This window comes from Triplophysa dalaica, chromosome 21, assembly GCF_015846415.1.
Source record: "Triplophysa dalaica isolate WHDGS20190420 chromosome 21, ASM1584641v1, whole genome shotgun sequence".
Classification (NCBI taxonomy): Eukaryota; Metazoa; Chordata; class Actinopteri; order Cypriniformes; family Nemacheilidae; genus Triplophysa; species Triplophysa dalaica.
This window is the reverse complement of record NC_079562.1, coordinates 13,934,409-13,954,900: the sequence shown is the minus strand read 5'-3', so window position 1 is coordinate 13,954,900 and position 20,492 is coordinate 13,934,409. Positions and strand designations below refer to the sequence as shown.

At 36.1% G+C, this 20,492-nt stretch overlaps 3 protein-coding genes, 1 long non-coding RNA gene and 4 other non-coding genes across 9 annotated transcripts; 7 read left to right on the top strand and 1 right to left on the bottom strand.

Annotated features, from left to right (window-relative positions):
• Positions 1 to 2,602: 2,602 nt before the first annotated feature.
• LOC130410320 (uncharacterized) lies at positions 2,603 to 4,284 on the top strand. Of its 2 annotated transcripts, XR_008904997.1 has the most exons (7): positions 2,603 to 2,655; positions 2,960 to 3,017; positions 3,247 to 3,305; positions 3,508 to 3,553; positions 3,742 to 3,793; positions 3,985 to 4,043; positions 4,129 to 4,284. It is a non-coding gene; the product is annotated as an uncharacterized LOC130410320 (long non-coding RNA). The 2 variants fall into 2 exon arrangements; XR_008904996.1 differs by lacking the exon at positions 2,603 to 2,655 and having other exon boundaries at positions 2,662 to 3,017.
• On the top strand, positions 3,083 to 3,175 carry LOC130410809 (small nucleolar SNORD12/SNORD106). Its single transcript, XR_008905044.1, has one exon. It is a non-coding gene; the product is annotated as a small nucleolar SNORD12/SNORD106 (small nucleolar RNA).
• Positions 3,344 to 3,438, top strand: LOC130410811 (small nucleolar SNORD12/SNORD106). The gene has a single exon (XR_008905046.1). It is a non-coding gene; the product is annotated as a small nucleolar SNORD12/SNORD106 (small nucleolar RNA).
• On the top strand, positions 3,588 to 3,677 carry LOC130410810 (small nucleolar SNORD12/SNORD106). The gene has a single exon (XR_008905045.1). It is a non-coding gene; the product is annotated as a small nucleolar SNORD12/SNORD106 (small nucleolar RNA).
• Positions 3,831 to 3,919, top strand: LOC130410812 (small nucleolar SNORD12/SNORD106). The gene has a single exon (XR_008905047.1). It is a non-coding gene; the product is annotated as a small nucleolar SNORD12/SNORD106 (small nucleolar RNA).
• Positions 4,285 to 4,959: 675 nt separating the features above from the next.
• smim7 (small integral membrane protein 7) lies at positions 4,960 to 6,093 on the bottom strand. The gene is made up of 5 exons (XM_056735167.1): positions 6,011 to 6,093; positions 5,800 to 5,841; positions 5,655 to 5,713; positions 5,377 to 5,467; positions 4,960 to 5,302 (listed from the first exon to the last, which is right to left on the bottom strand). Exons 1-5 carry the CDS (start codon positions 6,034 to 6,036, stop codon positions 5,287 to 5,289), a joined length of 234 nt encoding a protein of 77 aa, XP_056591145.1. The 5' UTR covers positions 6,037 to 6,093; the 3' UTR covers positions 4,960 to 5,286.
• Positions 6,094 to 7,019: 926 nt separating this feature from the next.
• On the top strand, positions 7,020 to 13,313 carry tmem38a (transmembrane protein 38A). Its single transcript, XM_056734994.1, has 6 exons — positions 7,020 to 7,278; positions 8,978 to 9,134; positions 10,117 to 10,301; positions 10,607 to 10,694; positions 11,193 to 11,310; positions 12,637 to 13,313. The coding sequence occupies exons 1-6, from the start codon at positions 7,155 to 7,157 to the stop codon at positions 12,850 to 12,852; spliced, it is 888 nt and encodes a 295-aa protein (XP_056590972.1). The 5' UTR covers positions 7,020 to 7,154; the 3' UTR covers positions 12,853 to 13,313.
• Positions 13,314 to 14,891: 1,578 nt separating this feature from the next.
• Positions 14,892 to 17,926, top strand: ifi30b (IFI30 lysosomal thiol reductase b). Its single transcript, XM_056735100.1, has 7 exons — positions 14,892 to 15,029; positions 16,231 to 16,419; positions 16,526 to 16,594; positions 17,083 to 17,172; positions 17,256 to 17,408; positions 17,498 to 17,566; positions 17,684 to 17,926. The coding sequence occupies exons 1-7, from the start codon at positions 14,892 to 14,894 to the stop codon at positions 17,741 to 17,743; spliced, it is 768 nt and encodes a 255-aa protein (XP_056591078.1). The 3' UTR covers positions 17,744 to 17,926.
• The last annotated feature ends 2,566 nt before the right edge of the window (positions 17,927 to 20,492 follow it).

The window sequence follows — 20,492 nt, the reverse complement described above, 5'->3', positions numbered from 1 at the left end:
ACAATGCTTGGAAATATGCAACTCTATAATGTAAATGAAGCAGTTACCTGTACACCATGGCTTTGCCCACAAATGTGACCGTTGACATATTAACGTGTCCTATTAGATTGATTTGTCTGAATCGGTCGTAATAATAACACAAAATTTCCTTTAATTATTCTAAACATCATAAATGCTGTTTACTTGATAACTTTGCATATAGTTGTCAACTATTCTTTGGTGAATCCTTTTTTTCTAGTTTATCCTATTTAATTCTGATCTTAAATGAGGTCCTCACAAAAATGTACCATTGAAACCGAAGCCAAACAAGTTAACTGCAGAGTCTTGGTATTTATTTGCTAGGCCAATGTTTTTCCTTGAAGACATTAATTAAAATACAAATGATCATGATAATGTCGACTATGTTATTGTGTCAAAATTGTGTGTTCATTTTGATTGCGACCCCATAGCATCTCCAATATTGCGTGGACAGTGCTCTTTCTTGCTTTAGTCACAACAGAATTGTACGTTACACAGTTAATAATTGCAACCCAAAGACAGTCTTATCCATCTGAGCACACAATTTCCATGTTACCGCGATCAATAAAACACCCAGCACTTCCTTGACCTCAGCCTACTTTTCCTCCATGGATAAGCATGTTGCAGAGCTCGCCTGGTCTAATCTCTGACTGATTAGAGAGCAAACATAAGACGAGTCTTGACAAAACCCTGCTGATTGTTACGTTGCAATGGAGATTCTGAAAGACAAGATGACAGCCCAAGTATGCTGATCTGCCATGCTGATGACCACCCGCTGTGGTTAGAGCCCCTGTCCCCTGTGCCACACGGATGGACAGCAGCCTGGAGACTCCAGTCTGGCCAGCACCACCCTCCTGCTGTGCTTCCAGCCTGTATGCAGCAGTCGGCCTGGACCCAAAGGTCAAACAAGTCCCACACCCTGGTTAGCTCATACTAACATGTAGACATCTACTCCTGTCCATGCTGAAAGGCACCAATGATCTCACCCGGAACACTCGGCTGGTCTTTCCCAGACTTTCTTCCTCTGCAGACGTCCGAGATTGTCTGTTAGTAAAGACTGTATCTTTACAAAAAACATCTCCCCTTTTTGAGGTCATATGTGTACCCAAACTAGAAGGATCTGCTATATGTTTGTTTAATGCAAGTTGACAGCAAATCATTACGCTTCTTGGTTTCTTGATAAGAATAACAAGACATCATTTTGCAACTTTTATGACCTCAAGTTTTAAAATACAGTCTGTTGGACATAAAAGTGTTGCATTTAATAGATGTGTCATTTATTATATTATGCTTTAAAGCAATAATACTTTCTTTTCAGTCACTTTTTTTGTTTAAGCATTTTAGCCCCAGGATGTTCAAGAGCTCGCTCAAACAAGGCTGACAACAAGCATCATTAAGCTAATCTCCCAAACCTGTATGAAGAAGCCACTTAAACAAACCAACTTTCACGTGGGATCTCCCAAACAAGATCTTGCAACAAAGCAAAACATGCCCTGAGGAACCAGCAACTACTCTAACCAGCTTTTAAAACCTATTAGGAAAGAATGGATACTATTTAACATTTAACCCTGGTCTTTGGTTCAAAGTTACTGCAAAAGAAAAACTTTTACTTCATGCCACACAAAGCTGGTCACAATACTTATCTGATATGACATCAGATTTCCATTATACATTATATATATATTCAATGATGATACATTATTATAAAATACACGTTTTGTCCATCATTCTATTCTAAATTAATCAATTTACACGTTTTGGAATGAAGCTGCTGGAACTGCAACACTTCACACATTTTGAGGAATGTTCTGGACCAGAAACACTTGGGGGATGGGATGCTTTTTATATCAGCTGTTGATGGGAGATAATCCCACGACTGGTAATTCACGATTTTAAGTGTCTTTGTACTTAAACAAAGAGTGAGGAGCCGCCCTTATGTGCCGACAACATTCGGCAATTTTATAAACCCGAGATACAAAACACAAGACATGTGCTAATGTAATCACACAAATAGGTGCGAATTGCCCTACAGTGAACGTGCCAGCTCGTGCGTCTTAAAGTATGATCAAGATCACGTGGCCAACCAATGAATGAAATTTAATTAAATAATTAAGTGAAACAAATAACGTTTAGGAAATCTGGACCGTGAAATTATAGACGCCCTTAAAATATTAGTTTGGATATTTTTTTCAGATTTGACATTTGCATCATTTTAAAACTAACCGTAATTTGAAAATGAAGAAGTTAGAAAATAATAAAACATCAGAGTGTAGTAATGTAAAGCCTTTAAACACACAGAGAATGTCGATTATTCACGAGATCATTTTGTACGAACCTATACTGCCACCATGGGGAGAAAATAAGTAAAACACCTTAGTTTGAGAAGAGTCTTCGCTCGTCAGAGTGACCCACATTTGTACAAGCGTTATTTAATCATATCTATATAATAGACACAAAGGCCAAACAAAACATATCAATTATTTTGTAATTTATTTAGCTCTTAATTGGCTAAAATGTTTTTTTCTCAACAGAACTCACTCTGCAAGTGCGCATGCGCTTTGGTCTTGCCACAACCTATATAAGGCGCGTGCTCCCTCACTTCCTTCTTTTTTCTTAAACTAAGCTACAGTCGAGGAGGTAAGCTTTATAACATGTATACTCAGACATCTGATGTTTTTTGAAAGGCAATTACAACAGCAGATTTTACGAAAAAACATATAAATGCGGATTTCCATAATCGTTCAAATTTGCTGTAAAGATTTAACGATTGCTAATTTTCACCACGTTGCTGCTGTGCTCCGCACGTGTGCATATGTGAGACTTTAGTCTAAAGCCACGATTCTAACGTAGTTTGTTTCTAAAACTATTAAAGCTCGTTAACATATTACATTTAGTATGTTGCTAGTTCTCAGATAATCACAAATTTTTGTGTTTTTTACAGAACGTTGCGTGTTTAGACAATGACCATGAGTTTGGCCTCGTCTTCTGTTCAGACATCCGTGAGTACAGAAATCACAATACACATTTTAACTATGAAGGCGGTTCGCAAGTATCTTCTGAGAACTTTGGTAGCAATGATGACTTAACTTTTTTCCCCAGCAGATCGACTCTGTTGACCATTTATACGAAACAAAGCCAAATGCTCTGAGCAACCAACTACATAGCGAGACAAAATAACTTAAATAAACGTTTATTGTGATTTAACATTCTCTTTTACCTTTTCACTAGATCATGCTATTACCAAATGGGTAACCATAACTGCATCCATCTTAAGATAACCTTACCAGGTCAGTTTTTTACTTTTTTACTCATTTGCTTTCCAGCATGTGATGCACATGATGACTTAACTTTTTTCCCCAGCAGATCGACTCTGTTGACCATTTATAACGAAACAAAAGCCAAATGCTCTGAGCATTCACATGGCAAAAACAAACAAAAAATTGTATAATTGATCATTGTAATTGACCTTTTCTTTTACCTTTTCACTAGATCATGCCTTTACCAAATGGGAAACCATAAATGAAGTCAGACACGGGTAAGTTGGGTTTTTGCTCGATTGCCTTCCAGCATGTGGTGCACATGATGACTCAACTTTTTTCCCCAGCAGATCGACTCTGTTGACTTTTACCGAAATAAGCCAAATATTCTGAGCTACCAGATGATACCACGTACAAAAATTTGATTCAAATTTCTTGCTAATTGACCGTTCCTTTTTGTGCCTAGATTGTGCCATAATCAAATGGGTATCCAGAAGTGAACATTAAGTCAAACACTGGTAAGATTATATAATTTTATGTGATCGTTTTTGATCCTCAAATGCACGTGATGACTGACTTTTTTTCCCCAGCAGATCGACTCTGTTGACTTGATTTTCTATTTAAGCCAAAGTTTCTGAAGCACAACCGACGTTTCTTTACTTGAGTTATGATTTTTTTGTTATTAAACCAGTTTTCTTATTTTCTGCAGGACATGTTTTGATTCAGGATGCCCTTGAGATGTGTGACCCTTGATGACAGCCTAAGAAGGTATTATAACTTTGACCATCAGTTTGTTTTCTGCGTTATTTTAAACTGTCATTCATAACATTTATGGTCTCTTTTCCTATTATAGGTGTCTTCTAGAGAGCTTGTGCTGCTCCTGAAAAGCTGTGTGAAGTGAATTTCTAGTTCCTTGTGGTGTCAGAGTACTTGGAAAAGCTGAAATTATAATATTGTGTATGTTGAGTGTTTAAGTAAAATTTGGTGAATAAAACTTCAACCATGCAAACGTTTTCTGACTGGTTTTTGAACTTGAATCAATATGAAAGATATCAAAGGCACTTTTGTACTTTAACACTAGGGGACCCTTTCCCAGATGGTGATCTTAAACCAGGATTTGGTCTTTGTAAATTAGGAAATTTAAAGTTAACACTTTACAAATGTGCATTGAGACCAAATAATTGCACGATATTCTAGTAGTAGTTCAAGTCTCTTTAGCATTTATTTTCATCTGGGACTAAATTTAAGCCCCGTTCAGAAAACTGCATCTAGATTTTATTAGTGCAAGTTTCCCTCGGGTCATAGAATGTCATGTAAATGGTCAATTTTTTTGGCGAAGTCATGGAATATCAGGTTTTTTTTGGTTTGTCACAGTTTATTGTGCAATTTTGCATATGGTTCTTTGCCACTGGTCACCTGGCAGTCACTTAAAATGCAGTCTTCGTAGCTCTTAACTGAAGCAAAATGCAAGAAATTTAAATTTCAGTAGTTTTGGCCAAAAAACAACCGCTTCATAGTCTGGGTTTCATTCAAAGTCAGGTAATTTAAAATTTGGCTTAGAGTGGGAACCCTGTAAATTAGTCTGCAATGTTTTTAGCTCTCGGTGCACATTATGGAAATTACAAACCAAACTTAGTATTACTATCACAAGCATAAATTGTACATAAAAAGTAAAAGGCATTGCTTAATTTGTAGAATATTTTAATGACTGCTTGATTTTTTTATTGCACAAACAGCTAGTCTTTTAGTGTATAAAACAAACCTCGGTTCTGTACAAAATTGACTTTTGAAAACTTGACTCCAGTTTAGTGAAATGACCGTATTTGGCCAATTAAACAAATGATAGTGAACAACCATTCTAAACAAATCCCATTTACAGAAAGTACAATGTGCATCCCTCAACACAACGTATGACTTAAGACCTTAAAACATCCAACAGTTAAATAAACATCTTTACAAGAAACAAGCCTGACAGCATTTTGCGATGATTCCTTGGTATTTGTTGTAATCCTTATGATCCAAATAACCTGAGGAAAAACATTGTATCATTTAGTGTAAATACTTTAGGAAAACACTAAAAGTTTATGAAGAGAATACTCACAATATCATGCAAAACATCATGAAGATGTTCCAGAGGGCGATGAATATGCGAAAGTACCGTAGACTCAATAGAAACTGTCTGATGTTGTCACCTAAACATAATTCATGCATGCAAAAATAAGACTCAGAAATGCATTGTACTCGATATATTTTATGACTCGCAACACAACGAATTTACAGCGCCAACGAATAAAAAAAACTACATAAACGACGATGAAGGAAACAATTTTATATTTGAGAGAGTCATAAAACTATATATTTCTCAGCTGGTTATATTACCTGTACTGGATGCCCGAGATTCATCTCCAAATCCCTGAGACGGCGTCTCTCTTTTCTTCCTGTACAGACACACACACAGCAAAGATCAGCAATTTACGAATAACCCATTAAACTACAGCTGTCAGATGTGTTTGTATATACTCACAGTTTAAAGTTGAGCACAGCTCCAGCGTTCATCAGAAGAGTTCTGTACACACACACACATACATTTCCAGAAGATGAGTGACGTGGATAGGAAAACACACTGTTAATACACCGCGACAGTCATATTTTATACTCCTAAACATTACAATCAAATGTCTTTCCACAAAGAATGTCAAAAGTTCCTTATTTTGATCAAAACCAGCACAACTTACCCGAAAAGTAAAAGATCTCCAATCATTTTGACAAATGTTTCCGCACTGATTCGTCTTCTTCTTGTGTACGTGTTCTAACGCAGTAAGAATGTTTAGTTGATTCTCGCCACCTGGCGGCTGGAATAGAACATGAGCGTTTTGTTTCCCAAATAAAAACAAGCTACAGTGTGAAGGATGCAGTTTATACTGCAGTAAGAAACTCGTACGAAAATTAACCATGGTTTAACTATAGTAACCTCTGTTTTACCAGGATTTGTGTAGTAAATATATGGTTATTCAAATCAATCAATTCAAAACATGGTTACTTTTACTATTAAGGGAGTTATTGCGGTACATGCCATAGTAGCTGTAAATTGTCAATATGATGGCTGTTGTTTAAAATGTATTATTTTTACAATCTTTAGTTTTCTTTTAACAATTTGAAATTGGTTATAATAAGCTTTTCATGAAAATGTAAATAGAAAAAACTTTGAAACTTAGAAAATTTAACCGCAAAACGGTAAATGGTAATTTAAAAATATCTAACTGTTTTTTAACAAACGTTATATTTATTAAATCAATAATATTTTCAAATCATGTGACCGCTTCTTCTAGTATGTCAAGTATAAATATCCTTCTCATACACTAATATACAGTATGTTCGTGTGTTGAATTCTTCTCATCTGTTGCCCCACCATGGCCAAAATGCAGCCCATTAATGACAGTTTTACAGTTTAAAAGCTTATTTCACAAATATTTGTATTTTTTATTTTGGACACACTTATATGAAGCATTAAAGTAGGCTTGCATTTAATAGGTTTTCTTTATATTTTTTAAGTGCATATGAAGCAAAATATGTAAATATTCAAATAGTTTGTAGAACCCATTACGTCATAATAATAATCATGAAATAATATTTTTTAATATTCTACATTTATAATTTAGAGATAGATTTGATCCGTTCTTCTTAATGGTTTGATTAGATTTGTTTTTTGTTCTTATCCACTAAGTGGCGGTAGCGGGACAGGCTTTGAAGCGTCAGTGAGTCTTCATTTAACGTCTCAGCCTGTTCTCTGCTCTATATTAATAGGCAGCTGTGAATGTGCAGAGCCCTTCACTCGTGCAGAAGAAGGGTCTCTTCATGTGGTAGGGTCCGAAGAACACGATGGAGGTGCTGGATGTCCTAAACCTGGGCGAAATTGCCCAGTATTTCTCGAAGATGGCGATGTTTCCAGTCTTTGATCTCGCTTATTATATCGTGTCGATACTCTACCTCAAATATGAACCAGGTAATGCCTTATTGTTTAAGGTCATCCGTTATGACACTATTGTAATACACTAAACCTTACTTTGGGTCGTGATGACATGTGAGAATGTGTTTGTGTTACCAATTGTTTACATGATTATATTCCACTTATTGGGTCAAATATGTGGAGAAATTGTGTGCATATATTGTGATTTCTTATATTCTTCACGACATATAGGCCTATTATTTTTCAGATATTAGGAAGATTAGATAAAATAATCAATATTAAATGTAGCCTATTGTCAACAAGTGTTGTAATTTTGACTGCTTCGGGGTTGGCTGTCACTGCCATTGATTTTGTTTTCGTATTAGGCAGAATAGTCTTACTTATTTGTGTATTATAAGAGTGTAAATCATTATATTCTCTATGTCTTTGTTAAGAGTTTTCAGTCCTCTTGGAAACACGATAGAGCGCTTGTACATTCCGCTGCGCGTCTCGCTTCAATAAATAGAAGCGCCCTAAATAGAGCGCAGCAGCACGCGCAGCTGAGAGAGAGTCATCGGGACATTTGTTAGTCAAATTCAGTTTAACCCTCCTTATTACTCTTCACTTTCATTTAACCATTCAGTTTAGAAATACGTCCGTTTCACATTTCACCCCAAAAACAAAAGTAGCTACTATTTTGAGTCATTAAATTCTTATTAGTTTTTTGCTCAAATGTATTTGCTATCTATTATCCGTTAGTAGTCAAATCAGCATCCGCAAATTTATTCTGGTCTCACCACAGTGACCATAGTTTAACAGTTGTGTTTGTAGTAAAACTATGGTTGTACAATTTGTAAGAAAAATGATTGCTACACTTTTATTAAAGTAAAACCATGATTCATTTTTTAAGGACTTATACTAAGAAGAATTGCAAGGGTAAAGATCATTCATAATTTTCTTTACAAGTAAATACACAAAAGGTTTTTTTCTTTTTAAATGATAATTATGTTTTTATTTTTCATGATGTTACTTACTAGTGAAAATTTGTCACCATGTTGGATTTGCCGGAGTTAGCTAGATCTGAATTGTCTAGTGAATTTAACTAGCATCCTCTTTTTAACAAGTTACAGTTTAATTTACAAAGACGCAGTTATTATAAATCTGTTAATTTGTTCTTCAAGTGACACGTAAGGATACATGGCCATATATGTTAATGGTGAAAGAAGGAGATATAAATATCCAGCATTTTGTCTAAACGTTGTCTTGCGGTTGATTTGTCGTGTCAAATGTTGGAGGTCGTGGTGTGAAACAGGGCCTACAGTCGCGAGGGACGATAAGCTTTGGGGTTCTGTTTATTTTTAGTGCACATTTAAGAGGATCAGTTTTCAGTCAAAATGCCTGTAGAGTGTGTAACCGCCCAGGCCACACCTGTTCTGTGCCGTCACTTCATCTCTGGAGATTTGGAAGGGGTGACGTGGACTCCTCAATCTTGTTTGGCTTAATGCTTTCTTAGTGGTGTCAAAAATCATCATGTTGCAAATCTAACATTCCTTATTGTTTGATGTTTGGTCAGCTGAACCACAAAGTGGTGGTCCATGTTATTCATGCTGTGAGACTGTTGGAAAGGGCGTCATGTGTGCTAAGGTGGAAGCAAGCAAAGCTGTTGTTTACTTGCTTTTAATCAGTGACTTCCATTGTACTTTCTGTTTCATTTTTGCAAAGCCTGTAATTGTGTTTCTCTGTCTCTGTTCACCAGGTGCTGTTGAGGTGTCCCGTAAAAGCCCTGTGGCCTCCTGGCTCTGCGCTATGCTCTACTGTTTTGGAAGTTACATTCTGGCAGACATCATCCTAGGTGTGTCTCCAATCGACTATTTCCAAAACAACAGTCACATCCTCCTGGCCTCAGCTGTCTGGTGAGGACATTTTCAATGGCTCAGTGTTTGTACAGTACACTTTGCATGTGTCACAAATGTTATCTTTGGTAACTTAAGATATTTGTTTATAAATACAGCATCCTTATTGTGTGCAAGTTGCGCTTTAGTTATATTTTATAAAACAAAATGTTTACTTTGCCATTACTATTTTTATTTTTTAATTGAAAAACCTTAAGAAAGGTTTAATTAGAATACAGACAGCTTAATATAACACTGAGTAGTTACTGAGTAGTTATGTGGATGGTATTATGTGTATGTTACGCAAGTCTTCTGCATGCACCAGTGTATCTCAGGCATTTTTAACTTTAAACCAAATTAATATCCAATAAAATATTACAAAGCTTGGCGTAAAAATCTGTATAGAAATGTGTTAATTTTTATTTTTTTTAACTTAATTTCATGTTTGTTTGTTCTTTAAGTTCACTGAAAAAATAACTAGGTTTTATTTAATTTGTCTGTGTTTATTTTCATACATATTGTACACATTTTTTTTAATTCACTAATTTACTAATATTTTTGTGTTTTTGCACACCGTTTTTAAGGTAAATTTTACATAATTTTTTGGTCAAGTAAAATTGCCTTTAAAAGCTATGTGCAAAAAATAAGTAGCTAATTCCTACAATTTTTTTCAGTGTTATCTGGTTAAGAAACGGTTGAGAAATGTTGAGGAAACACTGGTAATGTATATGGGTCAAAACATACTTCTCCGAAATCCAATGCACAGCTTACAGTTTAAATATACATTAAAATGTAAATGCTAAATTAAATCAGCGCCCTTAATACATAAGAATATTCAAAAAATATATTATCGGCCATATATTATGGCAGTTGCATCACTGCTGTAAAAACCACATTTTGTCCGTTTGGAACATGCACCGAATTTAGACATTATTTTGGTAACAGAAATATTGTGCCTTTCGTAAAGTGGAAATGTGATTGGGTTTGTCTCATAACTTTGCAGGTACCTGATCTTCTTCTGCCCTCTAAACCTGTTTTACAAATGTGTGGCATTTCTGCCTGTGAAACTCGTGCTAGTGGCATTAAAGGAAGTCGTTCGATGCCGTAAAATTGCGGCTGGAGTCCATCATGCTCACCATGCTTATCATCACGGGTGGCTGATCATGATTATCACTGGTTATGTCAAGGGCAAGTATCTCATACCTCCAGAGGGGTGTCTCCTTTGGGTTATAGACCCATCAACAAGATGGTTTACATTTTCTTATTTTACATTTAATTCTTAAATCTTACATAGTTTAATCTTATACACGTTTGTTTAACTTTTTGATTTGGTTATAAATGTTCTGTTGGTTTAGTTCAAACATATGTGTTGTGTTAAAACTGGACCAGCGTTGTTTACATCACAGTATATAGCGTAACAGATTATTATTATAAGAAAAGTTGCTGTGGGTATAAGTGGCGCTCTGCTGATCTTGTTGTATTAATACTCATAGGGTCAGGGGTCGCTCTCATGGCCAATTTCGAGCAGCTGTTGCGTGGAGTGTGGAAGCCAGACACCAATGAAATCCTCAACATGTCATTGTAAGTTTTCATGTTCATAGATGCACTGAGGGTTTTTTACCATTCTTTTAGGCTTAAAGGAACTTTTCACCAAAAAATGGCAATCTGTCATTTGCTCACTATCATGTGTGTCATTTTAAACTAAATGTGAGGCAGAATGTCTGAGCTTGTGGTGTCTATCATTTATGAATCCATATACTTATTTATATATATATTTATTTACACTGTAGCTTATATAAAATGTAGAATTTTGTTTGTATTTGGAATTTATTTTATATTGATCATTGCACAGATCTTTACTTTTTTGCATTTTTACTTTAATGTATACATTTTGGAGATCTTCCTAATAAAATGGTATTTTATGAAGTTCCATGGAGCCACTGTAAATGCTATAAGAATACAGTTTCTTGGTAACACCACAGTCCATTTTTGTTCAGAATTGTAGATATTTTACTGTATTCATTTTTGTCATGCACTTATTGTGTTTCTGTGTCCTGAATTGATTCTTGTGTTTTGCAGCCCTACCAAAGCCAGTCTGTATGGAGCCTTTCTGTTCACACTACAGGAGGCTCATGTGCTCCCTGCTTCAAAGAGCACACTCATCTGCCTCTTTACTCTCTTCATGGCCACATCCAAGGTACATACATTCTGTCTGATTATAAAAACGGATTGTCTATTTACGCTTGAGTACAAACAGCCCGCCTCGTTGGCATAGACTATTTGTATTAGCTCCGCCCACCAATATGTGAGTGGAATAAAGAAAGTGTAAGAACGATGGCATATCAAACAGAGGAGTAAGGTGTAAAGTCTGTATTTTACACGGCTCGTTAGAACGCTTGATTTGATTGGCCAGTCTTGACATTTGCAGGTTTGTTATTCCCAGATAACAACCTCTCAAAACAAATAACACACGGTAACCCGGATGCAGCTACGTAAATATAACTACGTCGTTTAATAACTTAAATTACATTATATTTCAAATGATTAATCCAAATTGCCTGTTCGTGACATCTGAACATAATTTCTCACTAAAACCAAAATTAAACACCTTTTCCTCGCAGAAGGTCTGGATTGGATAAAAATGAGCTAATACAATATTTCAAATTCACATTTCATGTCCAGTTTTTTTCTCATCTGGCGTTACAGTGTAATAAGTGGGATAATGTACAAGCAGCCGGCTGTTATCACGAACTAAAGCCCCCTCAGTGTGATACAAGACAACCGGCTGCCTGTACATTATCCCTTACTGGAGTCCTAGTTTCTAATCCACCTCTCACTGAAAATGCTCTTTTACCTTTTCCATCACATTACAGATCATAAAGGCATTTGTTTTCAATAAAATTGATGTAAGAATTCAAATTCATTTTTATTCATAAAGTTAAGATTTAGGGTAAGGTGAGGGATGCAGGGCTTTAATATCTCAATAAGTTACCATTATTTTAATATTTTTTGTAAATATATTGATTTACACTCTGTTATTATTGCATTATTTTTTATGCACAACAATACTGAGGTGCAAATAGTAATGTTATTTACCAATATTTATGAATACCTACGATTTCTACTTAATCCAAAAAAATACAGCTATTTTCGGTTAGTGTAAATACCATATTGCTAATAAATGCTGCTTTTTACACTTAGTTTAAACGGAACCTACTGCTATTTACACTTAGTGCAAATAACCGCTGCCTAATAAAAAATTATAAATAAATCAGTAAATCCAGTCTGACCGTTTAGTTCACATTTGGTTTGGCATCTGGTTTGGCATACTGAATTGTAATTGGAGATCCTTGCAAGCACACCAAACAAAAACATGAAAATCTAGCTAGTGATTTTTATTTAGGCATAACTGCCATTGCTGTTTGTTCTTAGCTAATATTTTTGGAGAAAATAAAAAAGCTTAAAAACTCCATAGCAACACATTAAAAACACGCACTGAACCTCCCTTTTACTCTTTACACAGGTGTTTATGACGGCCCGCCACTCTCACGGATCACCCTTTGCCCTCATCGAGTCCTGGGTGTGCCACCTGCTGTTCGGATCTCCCCTCGGCGGTGAAGAGTCCCACGATCACCACCACTCCGCACCCACGGCTGCCTCCGCATCCCTCTCTCCTGCCAAAACCAAGGAGGACCTGAGCGAAGGAACGCGCAAGAGAAAGTCAAAGAAAGCCGAGTAGAGCATCAGCAATGACAGAAGTCATGAACCTAATCTGTGATATGACACAGGGGCTCAGCTCCGCCTGAGAAAAGAGGGAATTTGATGTTAAACCAATGCAAGTATCTTTTTGAATGGTGCTTTTGAGAACAACCATGCCACATATAGGGACTCTGTATATAGCTTCCCAAAATGTGTTATTTTATTTATTTGTCATAATGTTTTATATCATCGAAGCCCCACTTGCCCATCTGCCAAAGTACTGATGCACAGTATGAATGGAACAGATGGATAATGAATGAATGAGGTCATAAGAAATAAATCTGTATACTTTGATTTCGGACTCCATTAAAAGGTCTATCCAAACAACTTAAGGAAACAAAATAATTTTCATCCCTGAATGCTTTTTACATCCAATGGAATGGAAGAAAACAAATATATTTTCAAAACAAATTTAAATAAATAATTTTTCAGCCAAAAGCATATGAGTAGTTGTTTCAGAATTGGCTTTTTGTTTCAAAGGGAGAGGTGAAGACGTATGAGGATGGGTATTGTTTAAAATGACTTCTTTTAATATCTAGAATATTAAAAATAATCTTTGACAAATAATAAGGAACTAATGAAATTAGATATTTATGACATGAAATGGGACATTTTCAAAAGAACACAAATGTCTTACAGAATGGTCTATTGGTTTGATCAATCAAATTAATATTAAACCATTATGTTTGATTCTTGTTATTTTGAATATGATCAAATACAACCTTTCTTTACTAATCAAAAAATTTACAGTATTTTTGTGAGCCATAAATAAACTTTTATTGAATAATATGACTAATATTTAAATGTTGGCAAACAATTTTGTTTTCATGTAATATATCATCTTCAAATGCTTGTCCTCGTGATTTTGAATCATGAACTTCCACACAAATTTACTTACTTAGGCAACTTTTTTACTCAAATTATGTCCACATATTTAAGTTACATATCTTATTCATATTGAATAAGATATCTAAAGATAATTATTATTTAAATGTTGGAAAACAATTTTATTATCATGAAATAGTCTACAAATCCTTGTTCTCATGAGAATTTATTTTCTAAATTCCACACAAATTGACTTACTTATGCAACTTTATTACTCAATTTATGTTCACATATTTAAGTTATAAATAGATACACTCTGCAGAACATGTTTTGTATCTATACTGCATTTGTGAATGAGACTCTATATTAATATGTTCAACCAGTGAATGTGTTCAGTTTTAAATAAATGTCCATATGCCTCCACACATACAACCATGAGTAAATATTGCTATTCTACCCTATTAAAACCCAACGAGCTGCGAGAAAAAACGAAGGAAGACACAGAGCGTGACATTTACAAAGAACTTTAAATAATGTATTGTAAACAATCCGCGTCTGTCGTATCCCCCTCTGACCACACGAGGGCGTCTTCACCTGAATCCTGACTTCAGTCTCTGCAAACCTGCGTTTTATCAACATGTTTATTTTTAGCTGTAAATTTGACCCCACAACCTAGCACACTAAGCAAACTGGCTTTGTAGTTTTGGGTTTTACTTTTGGATTTATTGGTAATCATTTTCTGTTTTGGACCTGTTTAAATTACAATTCTGTCTTTTCAATCTTAATTCAATCAATTAATGATGTTGACACACACCAAAAACATATGGTTCACATTATTTTCACTTGTAAAATCTGTTAAGGAATATGAAAGCAAGTTGTTAACATAACTGGTGAAACATCTAGCCAGATGACCTACATAAACTACAATAAATGACCTAAAAATCTAAAAACAATATGTCCAAAAAACTAAAATCATGATTGTCATGAATAATATTTTGACACACGAAGTCTACACATTAAGATCATTTCTTGCATGGCTGATCTGAGGTCAGTGTCTTGTGTCTGTTCAGCTGTAGCTGCTCATGTTTAATTGGATCTTTGAGGTTGTTCAGATGGGAGGAGAGTTAACAAGATTGTAGTTTCAACTTCCTACAGTTCACATACTACTCACGATAGTCTGAGAAAACCAGCAGCATGAACATTATTTTGCTCCTTGTGTTTATTGTCCTATTCATCAGCGTCTATGCAATCCATTGTATATCTCACCCAAAGCCATGTGGATACCCTCCATCCCAATGGTGCAGCTCTCTTGAGATTGCCATAGAGTGTGGGGTAAGTCTGGAAACAGGTGATTGCTTAACCTAGTTCTAAATCAGTAGTTGTCTGTGCAGCATAGCTTTGGATCTCAAAAGTTAATGCATAACAGTTAACCTCTTTGCTAATGGATGTCATCAATTAAATGGATTAAGTGAAACATTGTAAATGAAAAGCAACATTTGGATGGAAATTTATTTACATACATTCTTTATGCTAAAAAAGATAATACCGAGAATGAGCTGTGAAAAAAAGCGAATTAAAATGTCATTAATGCACCTCTGAGACTTCTTACAATGCAAACGTTTATAACTCCGTTATGGGCTACATATGGACTAAAACACACACTTGGCATGGTATAAGTGGGTGTTTAAGTGCCATTTTCAAAGAATTCCTTGTGCTTTTAATGAATGTCATGCTTTTGAAAGTAACCACAAGCAGTTTCCAATTAGGCAAGGCACAAGGTATCAGGGTCAGAGGTTCAGTACTTCTAAAGCCTCATCTGATACATGCACCACAAACCAAAATGGACAATTTCCATTTAACAATTTTTTCATCTAGGTTGTTCTTATGGGTGCAAAATGTGTTGTTTGAAAGGCTGTAGAAAAATCATTTTAAGTTTGATTCCACAAAAAGATGAGCAGTTGAGCAATAAAAATCGTTGTTTATGATCATTGTCATGATCCAGATGAAAAACACATTTTACTCATTATCAAAAAACATGTTTTTTTAAGACTTAACTACTACTTAATAACCGTCCACCTGTCATTTATTCATCTTCAAGTTGTTTTAAACCATTTCTATGTTCTGTTCAAAACAAAGGAAAATATTTTGAAGAATTTGGCACACCAACATTTTCTTACTACCACAGTATCTTTTCTTTTCCTACTATGGTAGTCAATAGTGCTCCAACATTCACTCATAAACATTTATAAACACATCTCTTTCTTTCTGTTCAGCAGAAAAATTAAATGTATACAGGTTTGAAACAACCAGGGTGAGTAAAGCATGACATGTTTAGGAACTAAACATACATTTTAAACACAGGATTGTGAGGGAGGATGGGTTAGTAGTGTCTTGTTATACAGTTAAGTTCTCATTTATGACTTCCATACTAAATCTGCTCTAAAGTATTTGGAGACGTTACTGTAAAATGTCATCATGGTTAAAGTTGTGCAACGCTGTATGGTTCTGATGTGCACTTCGATGCTTTCGGCAGGTACGGAAACAATGTATGGAACTAAACACGACTCGACCGGACCCGGTGGTTCCTCTCGTTGATGTCACTCTCTACTATGAGAGTCTGTGTCAAGGGAGCAGAGCTTTCCTGACAGAACAACTCTTCCCAACATGGACTTTACTGAAAGACATCATGGAAGTCAATCTGGTGCCCTTCGGCAATGCTACCGTGAAATGTGCGCTCTTAATGACCAGTGGTTTGTTCACAACACTTGATGATTTTGGGATGTCTCTTGTTCTGTGAAAGTTTATGATACGTTAACTTGTAACTTTAGGAGATTCCTGAAGAGAAATCATTCATTTGTCAACATGGCGAGCCAGAGTGTTATGTTAACAAGATAGAGGTGAGTTTGTGAGCCAACACAACTCTCCTTTAAAGCTAACAAAGTGCCAACGTGTCAATTTAAGACTTATTCACTCTCCCAAAGGTGAACATTTGAAGATGCTTTTAAGAAACCTCTCCCATCCCAGAAGGGAAAAGGCTGAAACAAGAATTTTGGTTAACTGGCACCCATTCACTTGCATTAGCTTTGTGTCCATGCAATAGAAGTGAATGGTTGCCGCCTCGTTTTCTTCTAAATATCTTCTATTGTGTTCTGCAGGAGAAAGTCACACCGGTTTGAAATAAAGAGGCTGAATAAATGACAGAATTGGTTGATCACAAGTCCATGTTTCCCAACGTTTTTGCGTGTGATCTATTTGTATGTTTGCAGTGTTTTGTTAGCTTAACCTTGAGCTCTATTTCAATCCATTGTGACTCATATAAAACACATTTTAGTGACCGTCAGAGTTGTTGCATGTGATGCCTCATCAGTTGTTCGTCTTTTCACAGGCATGTATTTTACATGAAGCTGGTCACTCGGCATTCCACGTCATTTACTGCATGGTGTCATCTGCAGATGTGCTAAAGTCTGCAAAGTCTGTAGGTTTCCAAAACCCAAAAGGGTCACATAAGTGTATTTCTTGTCATTTATGAACCTTTTTGACATTATGTAATTTGAACAGTGTCTGGAACAATGTGCGCCTTTTGTGAAATGGGCGACAATTGAGTCATGTGCCGTGGGAGATCTTGGCCATAGGTTGATGCATGAGAACGCAATGAAGACACAAGCGCTTAAACCGGAACACACTTATGTGCCATGGATCACCTTCAATGGGGTGAGGCGATAGCAGAGTCAATTATAGTGCATGACAATATATTATCTGTATGAGAACTATAGGTTTCATAATACCCTTCCTCTTTTTAGGAACACACAAGTGAATGGGAAGATAAAGCAATGTCTACTCTGTTCAGCCTTGTGTGTGAATTGTATAAAGTATGTTCATCTGTTTTGTGTTTGTTTTTGTAACTTGAGCATTTTTGGTAGAGTTTGTCTTGTATTCTCATGCAGACAGTCAGGAGTATTAATTTCACCTGTTTACTTCTCTACCAGGGAATCAAGCCACCGGCCTGCACTGAAGCCCAGAAAAAACTGGACTGGACTTTTTGTTAATACACATTGATACATATTGAGCTATAATATAATGCAAATGTAAGATGTGGTTTGTGCATTTTTAGGTCAAATGAATGCTTCAGTAATATTTTGAGATGTTGGCTCTGAAAATGATTGGTTGATCTACAAAACGTGTAATTGTGTTGTTGTGTAAATTGTCTCCATGATTCATTGGCACATGGTTTGTATGGACCTCCAAAAATCGCTTTGCTGCCCACTGCTTGGTGCACAATGGTGGAGGAGAAAATCAATACTTGTCATGTATAAGATACTACTGTTGTTGTGTATGAGGCTCTATAAAGTTCTTTTGATGAGAATGTAGTTGAATTAAATGCAAGAAGTGTCATTTTTTATCAGGTTTTTCGACTCTGTTGGACGGTTGATAACAGACATACAACATTTCAATATTAATACAATATTATATTCACTTTGACTGTGAAGCAAAAATATAATTGTATCGATGTAAACCTGTCACCGCGTTGGGACTGAACACACATACACAAACATATACTGCGCACACATGGAACATCCTATCACTGTCTGTTTGCAACTCAAATTATTTGGATAATCCCTGCTGTGAGATTGGAGAATAATCTAATGCAAACGTTTGTTTCTTAATCATATATGTGCATATGCATGTATAATATACTGCATATGTAAATCTGAGAAGTGGAGAAATGAATTGTATTTATCAGTAGGATGGTACGATCCGGGGAGGGAGGAGTCGAGCCTATAAATGGCGCCAGGTCGCAGTGTATTGTAGTCTGATGTACATCATTTTTTTAAAGTTTGTGTTTCGCATTTTTCCATTGCTTTCATCACGTTGGGAGACTCACACCGAATGGCACAAATAAAGTCTCCCTAAAAATCTATGCTGCAGTTTGCTTTGTCACTTGTGGCCTCCATCCACAAGGACCATCCTAACAGTAAAGCTTTTTTTTAACAATTAGGAAAGGCAAGGAATCATCTGGAAGCAGATTACTGGCTAAAATTCTTTGAAATTACAGGTTTTTTTTACAGTGTAGAAAAAAGCAATACTGAAGCCCCTCCCCTAACCACACCCCTGAACCTAACATACTAAAACATACAAAAAAGATTGTATGAATTTATACAAACTAGTGTTGAAATTTATGATTGTAAAGTGACATTTTGACACAATTGTGTTGAAACGTCACAAAATCTGAATTGAGCCAATTAATATATTTGAGTACTGAAAAGTGTTCGAACTTTACACACTTTTATGTTTACAATGATCTATTTTTCTAATTTCTCTCACAGAAGTGAAGTGTGAGCAATAGTCAGGTGGGATGTCTTCTTCACACAACAAACATTTGCACATAAAAACAAACATTGACTCATACTCAAACAAACTTCTGTCCCCATTTATTTATCTCCAAGGTCATGATACAAAGTCTTCTCTTGTGCTTTAGATAGAGGTGCAGAGTGTGAAGGGGAACTGCAAGGTGACGTCACGTTTTGCTCACACCGTCATGACCACCAAAGTTCTCAATAAACCCAAAGTCTCGCAAGAAGTGTTTTTTGAGGTGGAGCTCCCCAAGATGTCCTTCATTACAAACTTCAGCATGTCGGTCCTTTTCCATATTATAACACATCAATTCAACAGACATCACATTGGGAGTGTTCAGTGTTGCAATAGAAAACTAGTGTCGCGTTGTTGCACGCGCTTCATCGTTTTCTGTGAACTATTGTTTTTGCCGCGTTTGATGAACAGCCATTAGAGACCGCCTACTCTCCGCTTAAGGACATTATGAGAAGCGCACTAGGATTTCAACTATGCGGGTGTCGTGCCGAAAACACACTCCCTACCAGATTATGCACCTCCTCCCCACTATGGTTAGGGTAAGGATTAGGTGTTAGGGGAGGGATTAGGATTTGGGAGGGGTTAGAATTAGCCAATCAGACAGCGTGTTATTGAAGGGGTGCACAATCTGGTGGGGAGTGTGTTTTCGGCACAACACCGGCTAAAGACAAAGAAGTTTGGTTTAAAGACCAAAAACTTATCATGCAGAATGTTTTCTCACCATTCCATTTTACACATACAGTGTTCGCCACTTTCTCACTTATCTCAAAGCAGAAATAAAGCCGCCGCTCTGTTTTCTGTCATCTCCGGTTGCGCTCAAGTACATGCGATCATCTCAGATTTTTTGGCTCTGGTCAAAGTCCTGGCAGCAGCGTTCTGTATGAGATGCAGATGGTCTTTTTAGGAAGACCTGTATTACAGTCGTCCATTCTGCTGGTGATGAAAGCATCAACTAGTTTCTTTAAATCTTGGTTTGAGACATCGGATCCTGGCTATGTTTCTGAGATGTAGAACGCTGATTTTCTTATTGTTTTGACATGAATGCCAAAACTAAGGTCAGACTCTAAAATGACACCAAGATTTGTTACCTTACTTTGTGTCTTTAGTACTCTTAAGTCAAGGTATGTGTTTACCTTGTTAGTTTCTTCCTTGTCACCAAATACAATGACTTCAATTTTGTCTTTATTTAACTGAAGGAAGTTTTGACACGTCAGCTGTTAATTTCATCAATGCACTGGCAAAGAGAGTCAATAGGCCTGTAGTCATTGGGTGAAAGGGCTATAGTAGATCTGTGTGTCATCTGCATAGCTGTGGTAAGCAATTTGTATTTTTTTAGGTAACAAAAACAGAAACAGCTGTTCACAAACTTCCCATGGTTACTGTCAGTCAATGGTTAACTATTAGTAAATCATTAGCTAAAGTGCAACA

What these genes read in the sequence shown, in the direction of transcription:
- smim7 (XM_056735167.1), bottom strand. Translation starts at nt 6,036, where the DNA reads ATGATTGGAGATCTTTTACTTTTCGG. An exon ending in GCTGTGCTCAACTTTAAACT is followed by an intron (nt 5,714 to 5,799) that starts GTGAGTATATAC and finishes GTGTCTGTACAG; the next exon opens with GAAGAAAAGAGAGACGCCGT. An exon ending in ATCTCGGGCATCCAGTACAG is followed by an intron (nt 5,468 to 5,654) that starts GTAATATAACCA and finishes AATTATGTTTAG; the next exon opens with GTGACAACATCAGACAGTTT.
- tmem38a (XM_056734994.1), top strand. Translation starts at nt 7,155, where the DNA reads ATGGAGGTGCTGGATGTCCTAAACCTGGGCGAAATTGCCCAGTATTTC. An exon ending in GAAATCCTCAACATGTCATT is followed by an intron (nt 10,695 to 11,192) that starts GTAAGTTTTCAT and finishes TGTGTTTTGCAG; the next exon opens with CCCTACCAAAGCCAGTCTGT. An exon ending in TCTTCATGGCCACATCCAAG is followed by an intron (nt 11,311 to 12,636) that starts GTACATACATTC and finishes CTCTTTACACAG; the next exon opens with GTGTTTATGACGGCCCGCCA.
- ifi30b (XM_056735100.1), top strand. Translation starts at nt 14,892, where the DNA reads ATGAACATTATTTTGCTCCTTGTGTTTATTGTCCTATTCATCAGCGTC. An exon ending in CATGGATCACCTTCAATGGG is followed by an intron (nt 17,409 to 17,497) that starts GTGAGGCGATAG and finishes TCCTCTTTTTAG; the next exon opens with GAACACACAAGTGAATGGGA. An exon ending in TTGTGTGTGAATTGTATAAA is followed by an intron (nt 17,567 to 17,683) that starts GTATGTTCATCT and finishes CTTCTCTACCAG; the next exon opens with GGAATCAAGCCACCGGCCTG.